Below are 18830 nucleotides of genomic sequence, written 5' to 3'. Positions count from 1 at the left end.
CACCTAATAGCCCACCTAATGAAATGTTGGGGAATGGGTAAAACCAAATGATTTCACATAGACTGCTGGGTCCTCATTGGTCTTTTGGTAATCAGTCTCTTGAATTTGTATTTAAATTCCTTCCACAACCAGTGACAACTCAAAGGGCAAAAAGAGAGAAAACTAAGGAAATCAATAGGCCTCAGCCCATCACTTCTGTGCAGTCTTGCTAAAGAACATAGAGGTAAAGAGATTTTTCTCATAGCAAAAAAAGAAGTTTTTTTAATGGCATATTATTTTTGAAATGGCAAAAGAGTAAAGGATAAATGGTAACAATTTAATTTCATTTTTAGGTACCAATTTGAAACATGAAAACACCAGCTCTTCTTTTTTGCCTCCTAGGGACAATTCAATCATTGCCGGTAAGTACAGTGGCTTGTTTTTCTTCTAATTCTTATTTTTAACTGATCTAGCTTGGAAAAAATATATAAGAGGAATAGTGGAATAAAGGTCCTGAAAAATGTATCTGATTTGCCTGTAGAAAACACTGGCGTAAATGGTAGATAATTGATGAATAGTTATTGAAATATGGGCTTACTTCCATTGATATTGATGTGTCAATGTCACCTTGGGAGATGAATCTTGTACTGAGAGTTGTTGAGTTGTTATATGCATGGATGGACCTTTGTATCCTTAAGACATGAAATTCTATGACTCAGGAACATTGTACAGGCTCAATCATATTATTTGGGGGGCGGTGGATCTCTGTGACAGAAAAATGAAACCCAAAGGAATTCAAAACAAGTTGCATGAGATCACCTGGAAAAAAGATGGCTGCGCAGGAACCAGGCCTAAAGCCATTGCTCTTTTGCAAAGGCCACCATTGCTCTTGGTTTGGTAACTCCTAAGGCATGTTGCTGGGCACTATCTCATGGTGACCTAGGGGAAGCAAAGTTTAAACAATGTGTAAGGATAGCTACTACCCTTTTGAAGGAAAGTAAGTGAGCCTGTTCCTTGGTCACCATTGTGCCTGGAAAATGGCCTGCACCTTTTGGCAACCTTTGTTTCCTGCCACACCAGGGTCCAGTAGACATATTTACTCCTTCACCAATTACATGAACTATAGTAGTAACTAATTTACCCTCCTGCTCCATTGAATTTGTCTTAATTGAATTATTTTCACATCATGACTTATGAAGTCTACTTGAGAGACCACCTTATGGTATTCAAGCTGGGTGGCAAAATTTTTAATTATAGGTTAGTAGAGTCATGATAGTATCCTCATACAACCCCTTGACTATCTTCCCCACCATTCCCTCCCTCCACTACTACAGCTAGACCTCTTCTAGAAACAAAATTCATCTACCCATTTTCTCCCCTCTCCATCAAAAGTTATTGGTCCTTTGTCCAATTTTCTTAGATTCATGTTTTTGCTTTCTAGTATGACTGATGATAAACTAATCCATGAACTAATGCTAATGCTAGATAACAGGCCACTATATCATTCTTCCAGATGGGATTGCATTTTAGTAAGAGACACTATATCATTGAAAAAAAGGCATGGAACTTTTATGGCAAAATTTCAGGCATTGGGCAGATTGGTAGGACAAATATTTGGGGGCAATGGGAACCCCAGTGAGATCATTCCTCCATTGAATAAATATTTATTAGATACCAATTATATAAAATACATATTCCTGTAGGAGTTATGCACTATGCTGGGTCCTAAGGAAAATAAATAGACAAAGAAGGCATAGTTCCTGCTCTGAGAGAGGTCACAATCTATAAGAGAGGACACCAGGGTACTTCTAAGGTCCTTTCCAGGTCTAAATCTATGGTGCCATGGCCCTGTTCAAAACTGACCTAGGAGGGTGAGCAAACACTGTAGACAAAAAGAGGATGCAAAAGGATCTTGGCAGGAAAGATCATTGGGTTGAATCTAATAAGGTGAAATTCAGTAAGGAAAAATGCTTTGCAAAAGAAAAAAAATTCACCTTCACATGCATAAAATACAGGAAGTATGGATAAATATGGTTGCTCTGAAGAATGTAGACTAAATAATTTAATCCTAAAGAGTTGGTGATTCAAAGAATCAATAATACAAATATCAGCAATTTCATTAAAGAAAATGACATGAATAAGACAACATACCAAAATTTTCTGGATATAATCAAAGCAGTCTTTTCTGAGCTGGGCCTAAGGGTCCCCTGGTAATTTGGGTTAGACTTTGGAATAAAATGAGATTTATTAAGTCAGAGCAGGTGAAAGCTCTTCAGGAAGAATATGCATTGAGTTGATACAGCTGATACAGCTGAATGACGCATCCTTGCCTGAGTTCCCCATCATGGTCTACTTAACATTAGAGAGAACCTGGAGCTCATCATGGACATTTTATATGATGTGCTAGAAGACCACTAAGTCTGGACGATGGCTTCAATACATTTTTAAGGGAAAAGTAACCTAACATGCACGGAGAAAGGAGTTAGAACACTGCTCCTACCACATAGAGATTGCAGCACTAAGTTTTGGAAGGATATTGAAAATCAGATCATTCAGAGGAAGGCAACCATAATGGTGATGACCATTGAGCTTGTGGCATATGACAATGGGTTGAAGTCACTGGGTATGTTTAGTGTGGAGAAGAGAAGATGGAATTTGGAGGTGGGGTGGAAACATGATAGTTATCTACATGTGCTTTAAGAACTCATATGGGGAGGAAAGAGTAGATTTGTTCTGTTTGGCCTCAGGGAGCAGGATTATAAGGAAGCTACAAAGAGACTAATTTAAAAATTATATCAGGAAAAGTTTCCTAATAATTAAAGCTGTCCCCAAGTGGAATGGATTGCCTCAAAAGGTGGAGAGTTCTCAGTCTTCAGAGGCCTTCAGGCAGAGGCTGGATGAGCCCTTCTGAAGGATCTTACCAGTGGGGCTGGAGTAAATAGACATTGAGGTCACCTCAAGCACTCAAACTCTAGGATTCTGTGACTCATTCTATCTGGAAGGCAGCTAGAGGGAAACATGATAAATGAAAATAAACTCGGGGCGGGTAAACTCTAACAAGCACCTATAGCTGTGCTATAGAATATCAGAGTGAGAAGAAACCTTAGACATGATCTAACCCAAATAATTCCTTCATTTTACTAATGAGGAAAGTGACTCAGGCTGTAGTTGGGTTTTATTTCATTAATAGTAATGGCTAGCATTTGCGTAAGGCAGCTGGGTGTGCTGCAGTGGATAGAGCGCTCGGCCTGGAGTCAAGAAGACCTGAGTTCAAATGTGACCTCAGATACTTAATAGCTGTGTGACCTTGGACAAGTCACTTAACCTTGTTTGCCTCAGTTTCCTCATCTGTAAAAATGCACTGGAGAAGGAAATGGCAAAGCACCCCAGTATCTTTGCCAAGAAAACCCCAAATGGGGTCATGAGGAGTCAGACACAACTGGAAAATGACTGAAGAACCACAAAAGCATTTATGCAGCAATTAAAGGTTAGCAAAACACGTTACAAATACCTCATTTGATCCTCCCAACAACAATAGCTACCATTTATGCAGCGCTTTAAGGTTGACAAAGCACTTTATAAATATTATCTCATTTGATTCTCACAACAACCCTGGGAGGTAGATACTATTATTATCCCCATTTTGCCGATAAGGAAACTGAGTCAGACAAAGGTTAAGTGGTTTGCCCAAGGTCACACAGCTGGTGTCTAAGACAAGATTTGGATCATCTTTACCCACAGGGTCACCTAGCTGCTAAGATAAAATTTGACAGTAGGCTTCTTTCTGCTATAAGATCAGAGAGATAAAAGAATATTTTCCCATCCTTAATACAAGCCAAATTTCTGTCTAGGATCTTTTTTTATCTGTTTTGCCATATTCTATAAGGTGTCTGTTTTACCTAGGAAGCTATACCAAATGAACAGGGAACATAGTGGCATAGTAGATAAAGCACCGGTCCTAAAGTCAGCAAGGCCTGAGTTCAAATCTAGCCTCAGATGCTAACGGTGTGACCCTGGGCAAATCACTTAACCCTGTTCATCTCCATTTCCTCACCTGTAAAACATAAGCTGGAGAAAAAAATGGCAAACTATTTTAGTATCTTTGCCAAGAAAACCCCAAAATAAGGTCACAGAGAGTCTGAAAGAACTGAACAACTGAAAAATAAGATGTAAGAAGACTAGAAAGGTGGAAAGAGATAGATTACAGCAAGCTTTGAACCCTAAACAGAGGACTTCATATTTGACCCTGGAGGTAAAAGGAAGCTTCTTGAGTTTATTGAATATATAATGTTCAAGACGATGTGCTTAGTAATATAATATATAATACATGTGAACACACTGGTTCAATAAAAATACTTGCCTTAGTGTATGTATGTAGATGGTCTAACAAATGTATCAGGGGCCTGAGAGTCAGGCATCCTGATCCCACCTCTCATTTACTCATTACATTCCACATAACAATTTTTCATACTATAAAGTTCAATATATGAATATCTTCTTTTCCCACATCTCACAAGAAGATTGTGAAAGAAATTAAGATATATGGGAAAGTGTGTTGAGGTCTTAGAACAAAAACATGATATAAATCTCAGCAACTTTTCCTTCTTCCAGATACTACAGCTGATGAGGATGTATCCAGTACAAGGCCTTGGTCAACAACAAGCACAGGTATTGTCCAAAAGCAGGCTTGGGCAGGGGATGTTGGTTATGCAACATCAGCTTTCATTTAAGCCTAGAAAGTTAGTTAACTTGTGACCTTTGCTTCCCAGAAGAAATTGAATTTTACAGGACTTCAAAACACCATGAATTGTGAATGATTGTCCCACACCCACAAACAGAGCCATTTCTAAAAGCCAAAGAGATAAAGGACAGTATTAAAATGGACCAGTGAAAATTTGGTGCGCCTGTACTTAAACAGGGAGACTAAATTTGTCTTAATGTCTCTTTTTGGTAAATAGACTAGATTGACTCATTTCACCCCAAAAGTCTGTGTAGACATTTAGGCTCCCCTTTGACCACTGAGAAGATCCTGTCCTTTCCCTCACAACTTTCTTATACATGTCAACACAATAAGATCTTTGATTCTTCTAGAGACCCGTCAGAGCTCTGGCTAGAAATTTTCGCACTCAGTACAAGTAGCACAGTTTTGGTTAGAAAAGGAAACTTTCCCTCACCTCCAAGCCTAAGGTAGCAGTAACAGAAAAGACCAATCACAAAATCAGAAACCTTCTTATTGGTTTGACCCTAACATTGATTTCAGTCCACTGTGCCTGGCACATAGTAAGGGCTTAATAAACGCACATTGTTGTGGTAGTTGATACAGCCTCACTTAGTACGATTCTTATAGAAGGCAGTGAGAACCTAAAGGTTCTAAGTAAAGCCTGCACCTACACAACAAAGAACACTGAGAGAGAATTGTGTATACGCAGAGGAGAGATCCAGACAACATGAAGATAGAGAAAGCCAGCGGCTCCCAAGGTTAAGTTTCTCTGTTCCCATCTTCCACTCATCTGAGTCTTTCTCTGTCCTTCTGTGTAAACACGATGCCCTATTCTAAAAGGCTGCTCCATCACACGTTGTCCATCCCCTAGGCACACACGTTGTTCATGTAGTAAAGCCCTATTTCCCCCTGAATATAAGCAGAGACAAAATCTGAAATATGTTCAGCTGATTCATCCAACGTGTTTTACTGTGGCAGCAGTTTCTTCCGGGCATGGGACTTCCTCCTGCAAACCTGGTTCTGGATCAGCCAACATTAGTCACCCCACAACAGCCAAACCAGGTAAATAATCTATACAATAGTCTATAACAGCCTTTATGAACATACCTAGGTGACCCAGTGGATAGAGCACCAGGCCTGAAGTCAGGAAGACTCATCTTCCTGAGTTCAAATCTGGCTTCGGACATTTACTAGCTGTGTGATCCTGGGCAAGTCACTGAACCCTATTTGCCTCAGTTTCCTCATCTGTAAAATGAACTAGAGCAGGAAATGGCAAACCACTGTAGAATCCGTGCCAAGAAAACTCCAAATGGGGTCATGAAGAGTGAGATATGACTAAAAAGATTCAACAACAATAGCAAGATAACTTTGCAAAGGAGAAAACAAAATTGCTTAAAACTAGAGATGGTTTAAACCAGGTCTCATGCATGGGCTGGATAGAAGTGGAGAAAGAGCAAGACTGATAGCCAAGCACACCCTCTTCCTGGCAGAGGGGGGGTGGACTAAAGGTCAGGAATGAGATATATGTGACCAATTCAATTCAGTCCAACTTCATGCCAGGCACTGCACTAGAGAGAAACAAAAAGAAAACTGAACAGTTTCTGTCCCAGGTAACTTATACGCTCCTTATGCATGCACATGTAAGTATAAAGGTGAGAGCTCATACCAGAAAAACCAATTTCCCCCAGTTAATGATGTAATCACAGAAAATGAGATGATAAATTTTAAATGTAAGACAGAGTAACCACAAGAAGTAAAGGAATGGGAAATATGGAAGGTGAGGCGTGAATGTGTTAATAAGGCGTGAACACTCTGTTGCTCTTCCTTATCCCCCTGTGAAATCTCCCGGATGGAGCTGAAGGGGCAGCTCGCCACGGATTGACAGCAGATTGCCCTTGTCCCTTATCCCCTGTTTAAAAAACTAGCTTGCTATGCTCTTCAGTCAATGTAGGAACCAACAGTCATGGCAGAACATAGCCCATGAAAGACAATTGTCCTTCATTTCTTGAGAGGGAAGAGGGATTTTTTTTCTCCTGCCCATCCTTTATATGCCATGACATTGTGTAAGGATCACAAAATTGTGTGGGGAACAGAGAAACACACTCTCCAGACATATGGTCAATGATAGGCAGCATCCAAGGCTAGCTTCAAGGAGCAGGACTTCTGGCAGCAAAGAAAAGAGCCTACTATGGACTCGAGAATGATGTAGTCCCGGCAATAGAGAGTTGCACTGCAAAGAAAACACTGCTGAGTGATCTGTCCAATAGAGATATTGTGTCCAAGGGGCAGACTACTGCCAAAGTTTTCTTAAGCAGCTTTCTTGATGTGACTCCCCTACTCGATCAATCCAAGTGGCTTTCAGGCCTCTAGGACAAAATATAAACTCTGCTAGCTTTTAGTTATACACTCAGCCCAAACCTATCTTTTCCTGCCTTATTACCTCTGCTCTCACTTCTTCAATCCAGCCAACCTGGCCTTCTCTCCAGTTCTAACACAGGATTTTCCACCTCTCTTTCCAGGCCTTTGCCTGAACACATCCTCTCCTTACCTTAACCTCTAGTCTCTGCCTTCCTTTAAGGCACAGCTGAATTACCATCTTTTGCACGAAGCTTTTCTTGATTTTTTGAGTAGACAAACTAGGCCTTCTTTTGCCTCATTTCTTACCTAGCCTTGGATCAATGAATGGGTGTTGCCTAAGACAAACTGAGACCTGGGAAAGACCAATCTGAGGGCATTTCCAGTTGTTCTGATCTGTGTCTTGCCGCTGGACTCAGATGACCCTGGAGGAGAGAGTGAGGCTGGTGACTTTGCACAGCCCTGCCTCACTTAAATCCAATTCATTTGCAAGTCAAGACATCACTCTCCTGGTGTCACTGGTCCTCTTTGAGAACAAAAGACAACAACAATAGAATTAGAGAAATACCCTCAACCTCACAAGGCTAACCCTAGAACCTTGAGGGGTTGGGCTGGCCGCTTTCTGAGCGTCCAACTTGTGTCTTTGTGAGTTGAGAGAGTGGCCCCAGAACATACGCTATATGTTTATGATTAAACACTGAACACACATACTTGTGTACATACATGTATATGTATACATACACATACCTTTGTTATCTTCTCCATGAGAATGTAAAATCCTTATAGGAATAAGTACTGCTTCAGTCTTTGTACTTGTATTCCCAGGACCTAGGTACATAGGAGGCTCTTAATAACACATTGATTGGTTTATTACTTGGTTTTCTCCCCACTACATATGCTGTTTGCTGGAAGAATATTAAGTGGGAAATGCAACATTGTGTGGATGAGAGGACATTGGACTTGGATTCAAAAAGAACTGAGTTAAAATACCACTTTGGATATTTGGTTAAGTCTTTTAACCAGTCTTTGTCTGAATTTACTCCCCTTCAAGTGAGGGGCTTCTGGTGTCACCTTCAGATCTAAATCTATGATACTATCATCTTCAGAAGCTACATGAACTCTTTGAGGCTATTCTCTCTCTCTCTTTCTCTCTCTCTCTCTCTCTCTCTCTCTCTCTCTCTCTCTCTCTCTTTCTCTCTCTCTCTCTCTCTCCCCCTCTCCCCTTCCTTTCCTTCCTTTAATACAATACCTTTGGGAAATATTACTATTAGATAATCCTGATGACTAAATTCATCTTTTTAGTCCAATTATACAACACATAGGTTGTTTGAAATGACACATAGTTGAAGGTATGATGAAACTAGTTGTTCTTTTCTTTCATATACCATTTTCTGTGTTTTTCAGCTCTTCCCTCCTTTGGGCCAAATACCACTAACACAGATGTTCTCACTGGGGACAGACATGCAACTGGTAAGTGACCTTTTATATTGATTTTATTGTATCTATTCTTGAATCTATTATTAGTTTTTTAAGAACATTAAGGTGGAAGAACAGTTGAAATTCAAAGGGAAAGACTATCCAAGGTTTCAAATAAATATGTAACATAAAGGACTTTCTCATAGAAAATCTCTTGAAAGAATTAAATTTGTTCTCTAGACAATTCCTCCTCTCTGTCCCCATGTTGCCCCTTCTACTACAGACCCCCAGATATGCATACATACATATCAAGCCCGTGCAAACATACAGCCTGCCAAAGGATGTTGGGAGGTTCACAAAAAATGTATTTTTCACAGGCCATCCAAAATCCTTTGGTGGGCCAGATGTTGTTCAGGCCTGATATATATATATATATATATATATATAGATATAGATATATATAGATATAGATATATAGATAGATATAGATATATAGATATATATATAATAACTACCAGTACTTCTGCCACCATCATAGCCACTGCCCTGATAATTACTGCTCTAACAAAACAACAATGACCAATGGTACAGTACCTTAAAGTCAACCTCCATCATTCACTCTGACATCATTGACATTACAGTTCCTTTTCCAGTTAGGATCAGTCATTCATTTTCTGCCCTCTGGACAGGCACAAGTAACTCATACTAAGGGACTGGGCTGGGAGGTTCAACATCTTACTCTCTCCTACAGAATTTTTCTAAGAATATTTATGCCTAGAGAGGTTTTTTTATCAAAAAGGAACTAGATGCCAAGCATGGCAGTTCATGACTATAGTCTCTGCTACTGGGGAGGCTCAGGCTGATGAATCACTTGAACTTCAGAGTTCTGAGCTGCAAGGGAACTAAAGCAGATCCATTGTCCTCACAAAGTTGGAGGGTTGAGGATGATATCAAGGTTCTCTACTGCCTAAGAAGAGCTGAAAAAGCCAAGGTTTGAAATGGAGCAGGTCAAAGATTTTGTGCCATGGGATTGGCCTATAACAGAACTGCAGTTTCAGTCTGGATAAGATAGGGAAAGAAAAGAGAGAAAGAGAGAGAGAGAGAGAGAGAGAGAGAGAGAGAGAGAGAGAGAGAGGAAAGAAGGAAGGAAAGAAGGAAAGAAGCAAGGAAGGAAAGAAGGGAGGGAGGGAGGAGAGAAGGCAAATACCAGAAGCTATTGATGTTACCTTACAAAGAAAAAAATAAAAAGTCAATTATCTAGGTTACAAAGCTAAATTTGATATAGAAGAGAGCCTTGGTTTTCATTGATTTCACCAAATGATTAAATGGGTCTTTTTCATTTCCCATTCTATACCTAATTCTCACATTAAACAAGTTCTACATGAAAAGTATGTATTTTCCAAATGGGCATTTATTAAATTGAATTTATTATCCTACAGATAAATCCAGCTACAGGACTAGTACCTAGCATCCAGATACTCCCAATGACCCTGATGGATACAAATACTGCACAGCAGGTATCTCCACAAGTAAGTCCTATGTTTTTCTCCAATAATTCATTTTTAGATGAGTGAGTGGAAGTTTTACCCAGAGCTCTCTCTCAATACAACATTTTTTCAGGATTCTTTAAAAATTTACCTATGAATCTCTGGGAACAAAAATGTTTCCTATCTATTGGAACTGTCTCAGAACCAGGGAATCTCAGAGCTAAAGGAGACCCCAGAGGTCCTTCTCATTCCTGAATAAAAACCCTCTCTCCAGCATGCCTTACAAGAGATTATACAGTGTTTACTTATGAACCTCAAGTAACGAGGAAAATTCCGAAGGCAGACCATACCTCTAGGAGATTGTTCTGCTTGTCTGGAACTTTTTCAATAGATCAATAAATCACTAGTCATAGCTTCCACCCATTACTCCTAATACTGTCCTGTGTACAAACCCAAGCAAAAAACAACTGTAATCTCTTCACTACATGGCTACCTCTCAAATAACAGCTAGGTGGCACTGCAGTGGATACAGCGTCAGGCCTGGAGTCAGGAAGACTCATCTTCCTGAGTTCAAATCCAGCCTCAGATGCCAACTAGCTGTGTGACCTTGAGCAAGTCGTTTAACCCTTTTGCCTCAGTTCCTTATTTGTAAAATGAGCTGGAGATGGAAATGGCAAACCACTCCACCATCTTCGCCAAGAAAATTCCAAATGGGGTCTCAAAGAGTCACACACCATTGAAAAAAAAAAAAAAGACTAAACAAAAGCCTTTCGAATATTTGTCTGGCCACCAGGGGGAGTACATGAGCAAACTAGGTTTCTAGGATAACATCACTACATTAGCTGCACGTGTATGGATGATGCCCCTCACTAAGGATCCTCTGCCTGCCCAACATCATTCTTCACCCCTCTCCTCTAGAGCTCATCATTTGAAATATTCATGGGAAAAGCAGCCACTCCAAGACTCTCAGGCATGAGTAGTGGCAGACATGAGTAGGGAGAAAGGAAGCAGGGGAGAATCTGGGCTCCAAGTCAGTAAGTCAACAAGTATATTAAATGCCTTCTATGTGTCAGCTCTGGAGAAATCAATAAAGGCAAATTGTAATGTAAATTTTAAGTTAAAATCCTCATTTTAAGCTTACTTTTTAAAATAAAAGTAATCCTGATTTTATTGCATTATTCATTTTCTTTTTAGATGTTCCCCGTCATTGTAGCACAAGTTGGAACCCAGGTAAGATGATCATTACTCAAGTGTATACTTCAAAATTCAGCTGCCTTTAAGGGAGGGAGCAGTCATTATTTGCCTGGGTATTCTTGTTCTTATTTACTTAGTTAAATAACATAGATTCATGATTTTTATTTTGGGCGTTACTCAACCTACCATTATCATAATATAAGCAATTTCTTTCCCCAAATCTCAGTGCAATCCCTTAGTGGAAGAGAACTCTTTATGGGTTGCTATGGCTCCAAAATCATATCAGATGGTGACTCACCTTCCCCAGCTGAACCCCTGACACTTGGTGCTGCTAGTCCTCAGAACATGGGCATGGGCACTTCAATGAGTTCTCATTCTGATGCCTCAGACCAGCACAGTCACAGCCTCTATGGGAGAGAGAGCAAAGGTTAGGAGGTCTTTGATTAGGGGACTGGAGACCAACTATGTATCAATACAGTTGGGCAGCTATAGTGGTGGCTTGAAGTACATAGGAGTCATAGTGCATAAAGTGTTAGGCTTGGAGTCAGGAAGACCTGAGTTTGAATCTTGCCTCAGACACTTCTTATCTGTGTGACCCTGAACAAGTCACTTAACCTCTTTGCCCTTTAATGTCTTTACCTGTTAAGTGGAGATAATGATAGCAAGTACCTCCCAAGGTTGGAGAAATGAGACACAGCAGATTTCAGACCTTAAGGCGCTGTCCAAATGTGAGCTATTTATACTAGCTCTAGATTGAGGACCAACCTCACCAAGTTCATCATCAGAGGATGTCCACCAACTGACAAGTATTTTGGGCCATAGCAACACATGAAGACCATCAAATAAGGCAAGAAGGGTTAGCAGTCCGGGTCAATGTAGGAAGTACCTGCTGAGCGAAATTGTGACTTCTTGAAAGATGAAATAAAGTATACGTGACTATACTGTGAATGTTTTTAAAAGCCATCACTTTTGCCCTGATTAACCAAATAAAGGCTTCTGTACTATTTGATGAGGCACCCCCAACCCTTTAATCAAATACTCTAATGGGATTTTTATAATGCTCAATAGTTTGGTGGCATGCTTCCCCTCCCCCAGCCTTGAACTTATTCTCTTTAAAGTACATTTACCCAGAAATGTACATATTAAACTCTGTTTCTCTTAATGATCTACAACATGCAAACAGTCAAGAATCCTTTTGGAATGATAATTCTTATTCTTAATACTAGAATTCAACAAGGTAGGAAATAAGATATCAGGGTCAAGTTATAATTTGCAAAGTAAAATGAGACTTGAAATTCTAATCCACATAACACCTCCTGCTCTTCTGGTCCTGGATTTCTGAATTAGTCCCAGATGTATTCCTGGGCCCTTTGAATGGAGTCACAATAAGCTGTATGTCAGGAACAAGAAAAGTTGAACAGATTTTGAGAATAGAAAATCTCTCTTTGTAAAAGTCTGAAAATAGCCTTAAGTTAGACCATAGGTATTTTGTCTCACCTGCATTGAAACATGCCTAATGACTTGCTTTTATTGTTTTGTTTTTAGGGCACCTTACTAAGCTCAGAAGAATTGGTAAAAAAAGTCTTTCAAATTCTCTTTATTTCTTTAAAAATGTTATATTGGGTCCTTTTGTGTCTAAAGTCTCACATTTAAAGTAATAGACTCTAAATGTCAACACAAGCCACAAATAACATTAAAAACTCAGTAGGCCCATTAAATTATCCTTTCTCTGAATTTGGATGTTCTCATCCTGCTCTGGTAGTAGTTACACAAGCTTAATGAAGCCTCACATTGCTTGAGTTGCACCTAAAAATTATCAATGCACAGTGAAAACTCCAACAGAAAAACCAAACAACTGTTGCACAGCCTTGATAGCAAAAGATGCATTCATTGGTAGAGAAATTAACTCTATTGGCACAGATCTTCATGAGGAAAAAAAACCAGCCTCCATGGTTATAACTGTTCTCTCATTCCTTTGAGATTGGTGATCTATCACCCATTGACTGGGCCAATGGAACACCTGTTCAGACTTATTGATACTCCAATGGGCAAAAATTAGCTTACAAGAAATATTCACCCACCCCAGTTTAGTTGGTGTCCAATTAAGCCAAATAAAGTGAAGAGTCAAACTGGCAAATGTTTACTAAGTACATACTATGTGCCAAGCATTGTAGCTCAATGATGGCTTGAGACAAATGTTTTTATTGTTGAATTCTTTTCAGTCATGTCCAACTCTTCATGACCCATTTGAGCTTTTCTTGGCAAAGATGCTGGAGTGGTTTTCCATTTACTCCTCCAGATTATTTCATAGATGAGGAACTGAGGCAAACAGGGTTAAGTGACTTGCCTGGGGTCATACAATTAGTAAGTATCTGAGACTGGATCTGAACTCAGAAAGATAAGTCTTCCTGATTCCAAGCCCAGTCTCTACTACTGCACCACCTAGCTGCTGGCAAATGTATGGGAAGTGGAAAGGATATTTTTTGATGCAATTAAGAGAGGAAAAGAGGTTTTAGACTTAAAATTTACCAGATTTTTTTGTTTATAATAATCAAATTCATCAAAAATCAACAATCATCTTTCATATCATTTGCTACTCCTGACACAACACAGGTCAAATGCCGGTGGGTATTTATTTTCCCCAGCAATGATGCCATGTCTTTAATGGCCTTCTACCAATACTTTCTGCTCTATTTTAAATTTGTCACAAAGGACACAGCTGTTGAGGCTGCTGCCCTCCATAAAACTAAGCCTAGGAATGTGGCCCATGTTTGGGTAGAAAGTCTCAAGAAATGTGTGAAATTCCTTCTTGCAAAAGGAAATCCATCCATAATACACCTCCATTTCTATAGATTACAGCAGTAGACATGAGTCATCACAACTGTGTAAACTCTGGTCATTAGAACTGGGTAAAGAGAGAGCTCTTTGAGGGAATCAAGGAAAATGCATGTGGCCATGACCCCAGGAATAAGGTTTCGAGCAAAATATTTCAATGCTGTTGAAAAATGCATCAGAAGGAAACAACCTAGGAATATAGAAGAAAAAAGGATACACAATTCATTTAAATTTATGTTTTTCTCATTAGTTTATTTTAAGCTTTTTAATCTAAATTTTATTATAAATAAATCTTTTCTGAGTCAACTATAGTTATATGTATTATGTAAACATAAGCTCCTTGAGAGAATGAACTTTTTAATTTTTCATATCACCAGTGCTTAGCATAATGCTTGGCACATGCCTAAAGATGCCTAAAGAAATGCTTATTTCATTAACCGATTGAATGATTTTCTACCATGAGGTAGCGTGAACACTTAGTGCTCGTGTGACCTTGGACAAGTTATTTAACTTACTTGGGCCTCAGTTTCCTCAGCTGTAAAGTGAAGGGTCTGGATTAGATGGCTTCTGAGGTTTCTTCTAGCTCAAAATCTATGACCTTATGATCTTCTAGCCTCTTGCTTAATAAAATCAAGTTAAATAATGTTTTATTTAAATGAGGCTGTTGAATTATGGATTTCCTTTTCCTAAAAGATGCTCAGCAATTACCCAATCAACAGGCATTTATTCAGCACTTACTTTGTTTCATGCGCTGTGTTGCATTACAGATGTTCAGTCATTCTTTTCAGTCGAATTTGATTCTTTGTGATCCCATTTGGGGTTTTCTCGGCAAAGATACTGGAAGGGGTTTGCCATTTCCTTCTCCAGATCATTTTACAGATGAGGAAACTGAGGCAAACAGGGTTAAGTGATTTGCCCATGGTCACATAGCTTAGTAAGTGTAAGAGGCCAAATTTGAATTCAGGTCTTCCTGACTCTAGGCCCAGAGCTTTATCTACTGTGCTATCTAGCTGCCCCAAGTGTTAGGGACACCAAGAAGAAAAAAACCAACTCTATCCTAATGCAGATTATGTTCTAAAGGGGAAGTAAGAACTAAATGAATAGATACCTATAAGATACATACAGAGTAAATGGAAGGCAACCTTGTAGGGGAAAGTTCTAGCAGCTGGATTGTAGATTAAGAGCTGGAAGGGGTGTTAGAGGTCATCTGGTACAATGCCCTCATTTTACAGATTAAGAAACTGAGGCCCAAAGAAGGTGTGGTTTACCCGACATCACCCAGGTAGTAGCATTCAGACTAATGGCTTCCAAATTCAGCTCTCTGAATTCTGAATTTTTTTCACTGTGTTATGCTGAAGGAGATAAAACAATAACAGAAAATTCAATGAAATCAGCATTAGCCTGGGCTCAAGTAAGCAAGACACAATTTGATCAAAATGGCCATAGTAGTGCTGTTTTATCTTTACCCATGCGGACCCTCCTAGCCCAAACCCTTGAGAATAGAAAAATGCTAATGCTTTCTGGTACAACCAAACAGAAATTTTTTTCAAGATTCTCTCTCTCTCTCTCTCTCTCTCTCTCTCTCTCTCTCTCTCTCTCTCTCTCTGTGTGTGTGTGTGTGTGTGTGTGTATGTCTGTCTTTCCCTCACTTTTTGTCTCTATTCCTGTCTGTCTGTCCCACTCTCTCCCTCTCCCTCTCCTTCTCTTAGCCAATGGCTCCACAGATCTTCACAGGACTTCTCATCCAACCTCTTGGTACCGGAGCCATGCTCCCAACTGGCCAAGAAAGGATAAATGCTAATACCCAGGATGCAGCTCTTCCTGCAGGACAAACAGGAGGAAACCCCGCCTTCTGGGGAACCCCAGAAGGCCAGTTCCCAACTCCCAGTGGTCCAGATGACACATTTGAAGCTACCATCCCAGTGGGAATTCAAAGAACAGCTGAGGGGAGCACCACTGAAGCACCAAACGGTGGGTTTTTCCAAACCCATAAAATGCCCCTTGGCCCTAAAAAGACAGCTGAAGGCAGTGTGAGACAGCTGTTCTTGGGCGATCTCTCTGCCATGGCAGATGTGAATCCCATTCACACCAGGGAGCTTCCTTCTACTTCAGAGCTGACTCCAACAGGAGGCAATCTGATGATTCCTCTGATAGCGCCCCAGGATCCTGACTCTACCACCAGTCCTACCATGTTAATACTGAGAGGAGACACTCATCTGCCAATGTAGGATGGTGCCAAGCTTGCAATGCATTGTGGGAATTACTGTAGTGGATAGTCATCTAAGTCTGGGAATGAAAATCACTATGTAATGTGCAACAATAACTGAAACACAATGATCTCATGAAAGTCCATAGTATCTATAATAGAACTCTACTTAGACAAATTTCAACATGTTTAGAATGTGGTTGAAATGTTACTACATTTGATAAATCGTGCCCTTCCCACTTCTGCACTGCCCCCCCCATCTTGCCTCAATTGAAAAGGCTTCAAATAACTGTCCTTTAATCTGCATAAAAATAATGTTCTATTTGCTTCCAGGAACTGATTAAGAGGCTAATTTTTAAAATCCTCTAACCTGCCACTCAAGTCTGGTGATACAATTGGACATGTTTCATTGTTGGTATAATGGAGTGGATTCAGTCCTACTGAAGATGGGCCTAGGAAGCTACAACTCTTTCCCATCCCCCACCTCAAAAAATCTTGGGAAACTATACTGCACCCAGGAAAGCTAAACCTCTGGACAAGAAGGAATGTTAACCATGACAGAATGGATTACAACCTTCTTTGAGAAATCACCACCACCCCTGTGTTTTGGGCCATCTTCTGATTGGGTAGATATGTATGTCAATAAACATTTCAGTAGTGGATTTGTAATTCAGTCTCAATTTTTTCAAAAGTTTAAATTACCTTAATTTAACTTATAATCAACATAAGCTTCAGAGAGAATTGAGCTAATTCAGAAACTCCCTTTACTCAGATCCCTACATGTTGTAAGAGTTCTTAAGTTCTTCCATTATGTTCTAGTAGTCTGCTTTGAAATAGAGATGCTTATTTAAGCCAGGGAGTATCTAGGGCCCTATGGCATGAGTGGACAGGGCAGCATGGTCCCAAGTGTTTGTCTTGACTTCCTTAGAATCATTCTAGGATCCCTTCTGTCCCAAAGAATTTCATTCATTTTTCAGCAAACAAGTATTTATTGAAAAAAGCACATTGAAGACACTCTGCTCAAGATGCTGTGAAGAATATAAAGACTTACAAGTCAGTCCCTTCCACATCCTCCTCTGCCCTCATGAAGTTTAGAAGATGAGTTAATCACATGCTGCAAATTGTGGCATTTGAAGTCTAGTGTTGTGAGATATTTGAAAGAAGGTAAGGTAGCTAATGAAAGTGATCAAAGATTTGACATCTAAATTATATTCTCTGCAAAGCTGAATTTAACCTAAAAAAACCTAAATACCTGTAGGTTTGAAGCCTAGGATAAAATAATAACCAGCATTTTATAGTACTTTAAGATTTGTAAAAGACTTTACAAACACTATCTCATTTTATCCTTACAACAAACTCTAGGAGGTAGGTCCTGTTATTATCCCTATTTTTCAGATAAGGAAACTGAGGTACACAGAGGTTAAATGACTTATCCAGGGCGACACAGCTATAAGTGTTTAAGGCCAGATCTGAACTTGGGACTTCCTGACTCCAAGTCCAAAGCTCAATCCCCTGGGCTGCTTAGCTGCCTCTAGAACACTAGAGAAACTAAGATTCGTTCAGACAAGGGGGAAAGTACCCCCAAAAAATATATATATGTGTGTGTAAACATATATATTTAAATATATATACATATATATATATATATATATACCTCAAAGGAGAAATATTTATTATAAAAGAGTAAACAAAAACTTCTTGCTGCATTACTTATTTCATTCCAAGCTGTTGTTCAGTCATGTCCAACTCTCTATAACCCCATTTGGGGATTTTCTTGGCAGAAATACTGGAGTGGTTTGCCATTTCTTCTCCAGCTCATTTTATAGATGAGGAAACTGAGGCAAACGGGGTTAAGTGACTTGCCCAGGGTTACACAGCTAGAAAGTGTGTCTTAAGCCAGATTTAAACTCTTAAGACTCTTCATCCTGACTTGAGGCCCAGCACTCTATCCACTGCACCATCTAGCTGCTCTATTTCATTCAATGGCGAGAATTAAAACTGTGATTGAGAGATGAGTCCTAGATTAGGAGATGCCCTGCCTGTTAGAAGATGACAGGTTTATTTGGAAGCAAGACCACAGAACCCCAGATTTTCATTCAGAGTCTGAATTCTGTGAGATAAAAATTATTCAAGGTTTCATCGATTAGGCAGTGCAGTCAATCACGAAATCAACAATGCAGAGATTTTACACAAGTCTGTGAGCCCAGGGTGTCAGCTTCAGCAACCTTACATAGAATGTGAGTACATCAGAAGCATTAAAAAAAACAGAATTTTACCGGAAGTAGGAAGGGAAGATAAGAGTGTACATGTCTGGAAGTAGATGTCAGAAAGGGGAAAAAACGAATGCCTGACAACTGGTCCAAGCAGGAGCTTGTCTCCCAGCCTTGATTTTGCAGGTGTCATGACCTTCTTGCTTCCTGGAACAATGTCTGGAAACTCGAAACAGAGACTGCCCTCTTCTTATCCAAGCGACAGCAAGAACATCGAGTCATAGCTTCTTTCCCATCACAGTGTTTGTCTTATCACAGTGGCAGCAAGAAGCCTGAAGCAGAAATTACCTTGTGCCAGATGGCAACAGACATTTACAAATTACCACAAATTTCTTGGCCAAATGCAAATAGAATAGGCTGCAATTTTT

At 39.7% G+C, this 18830-nt stretch overlaps 1 protein-coding gene across 1 annotated transcript; it reads left to right on the top strand.

Moving 5' to 3' along the window:
- The first annotated feature begins 347 nt into the window (after positions 1-347).
- AMTN (amelotin) lies at positions 348-16214 on the top strand. The gene is made up of 9 exons (XM_036762438.1): positions 348-401; positions 4591-4647; positions 5678-5761; positions 8459-8524; positions 9910-9999; positions 10570-10572; positions 11152-11187; positions 12697-12723; positions 15696-16214. Exons 1-9 carry the CDS (start codon positions 348-350, stop codon positions 16212-16214), a joined length of 936 nt encoding a protein of 311 aa, XP_036618333.1.
- The last annotated feature ends 2616 nt before the right edge of the window (positions 16215-18830 follow it).

This window comes from Trichosurus vulpecula, chromosome 6, assembly GCF_011100635.1.
Source record: "Trichosurus vulpecula isolate mTriVul1 chromosome 6, mTriVul1.pri, whole genome shotgun sequence".
Taxonomy (NCBI): Eukaryota; Metazoa; Chordata; class Mammalia; order Diprotodontia; family Phalangeridae; genus Trichosurus; species Trichosurus vulpecula.
This window is presented reverse-complemented; position numbering and strand designations above follow the sequence as displayed.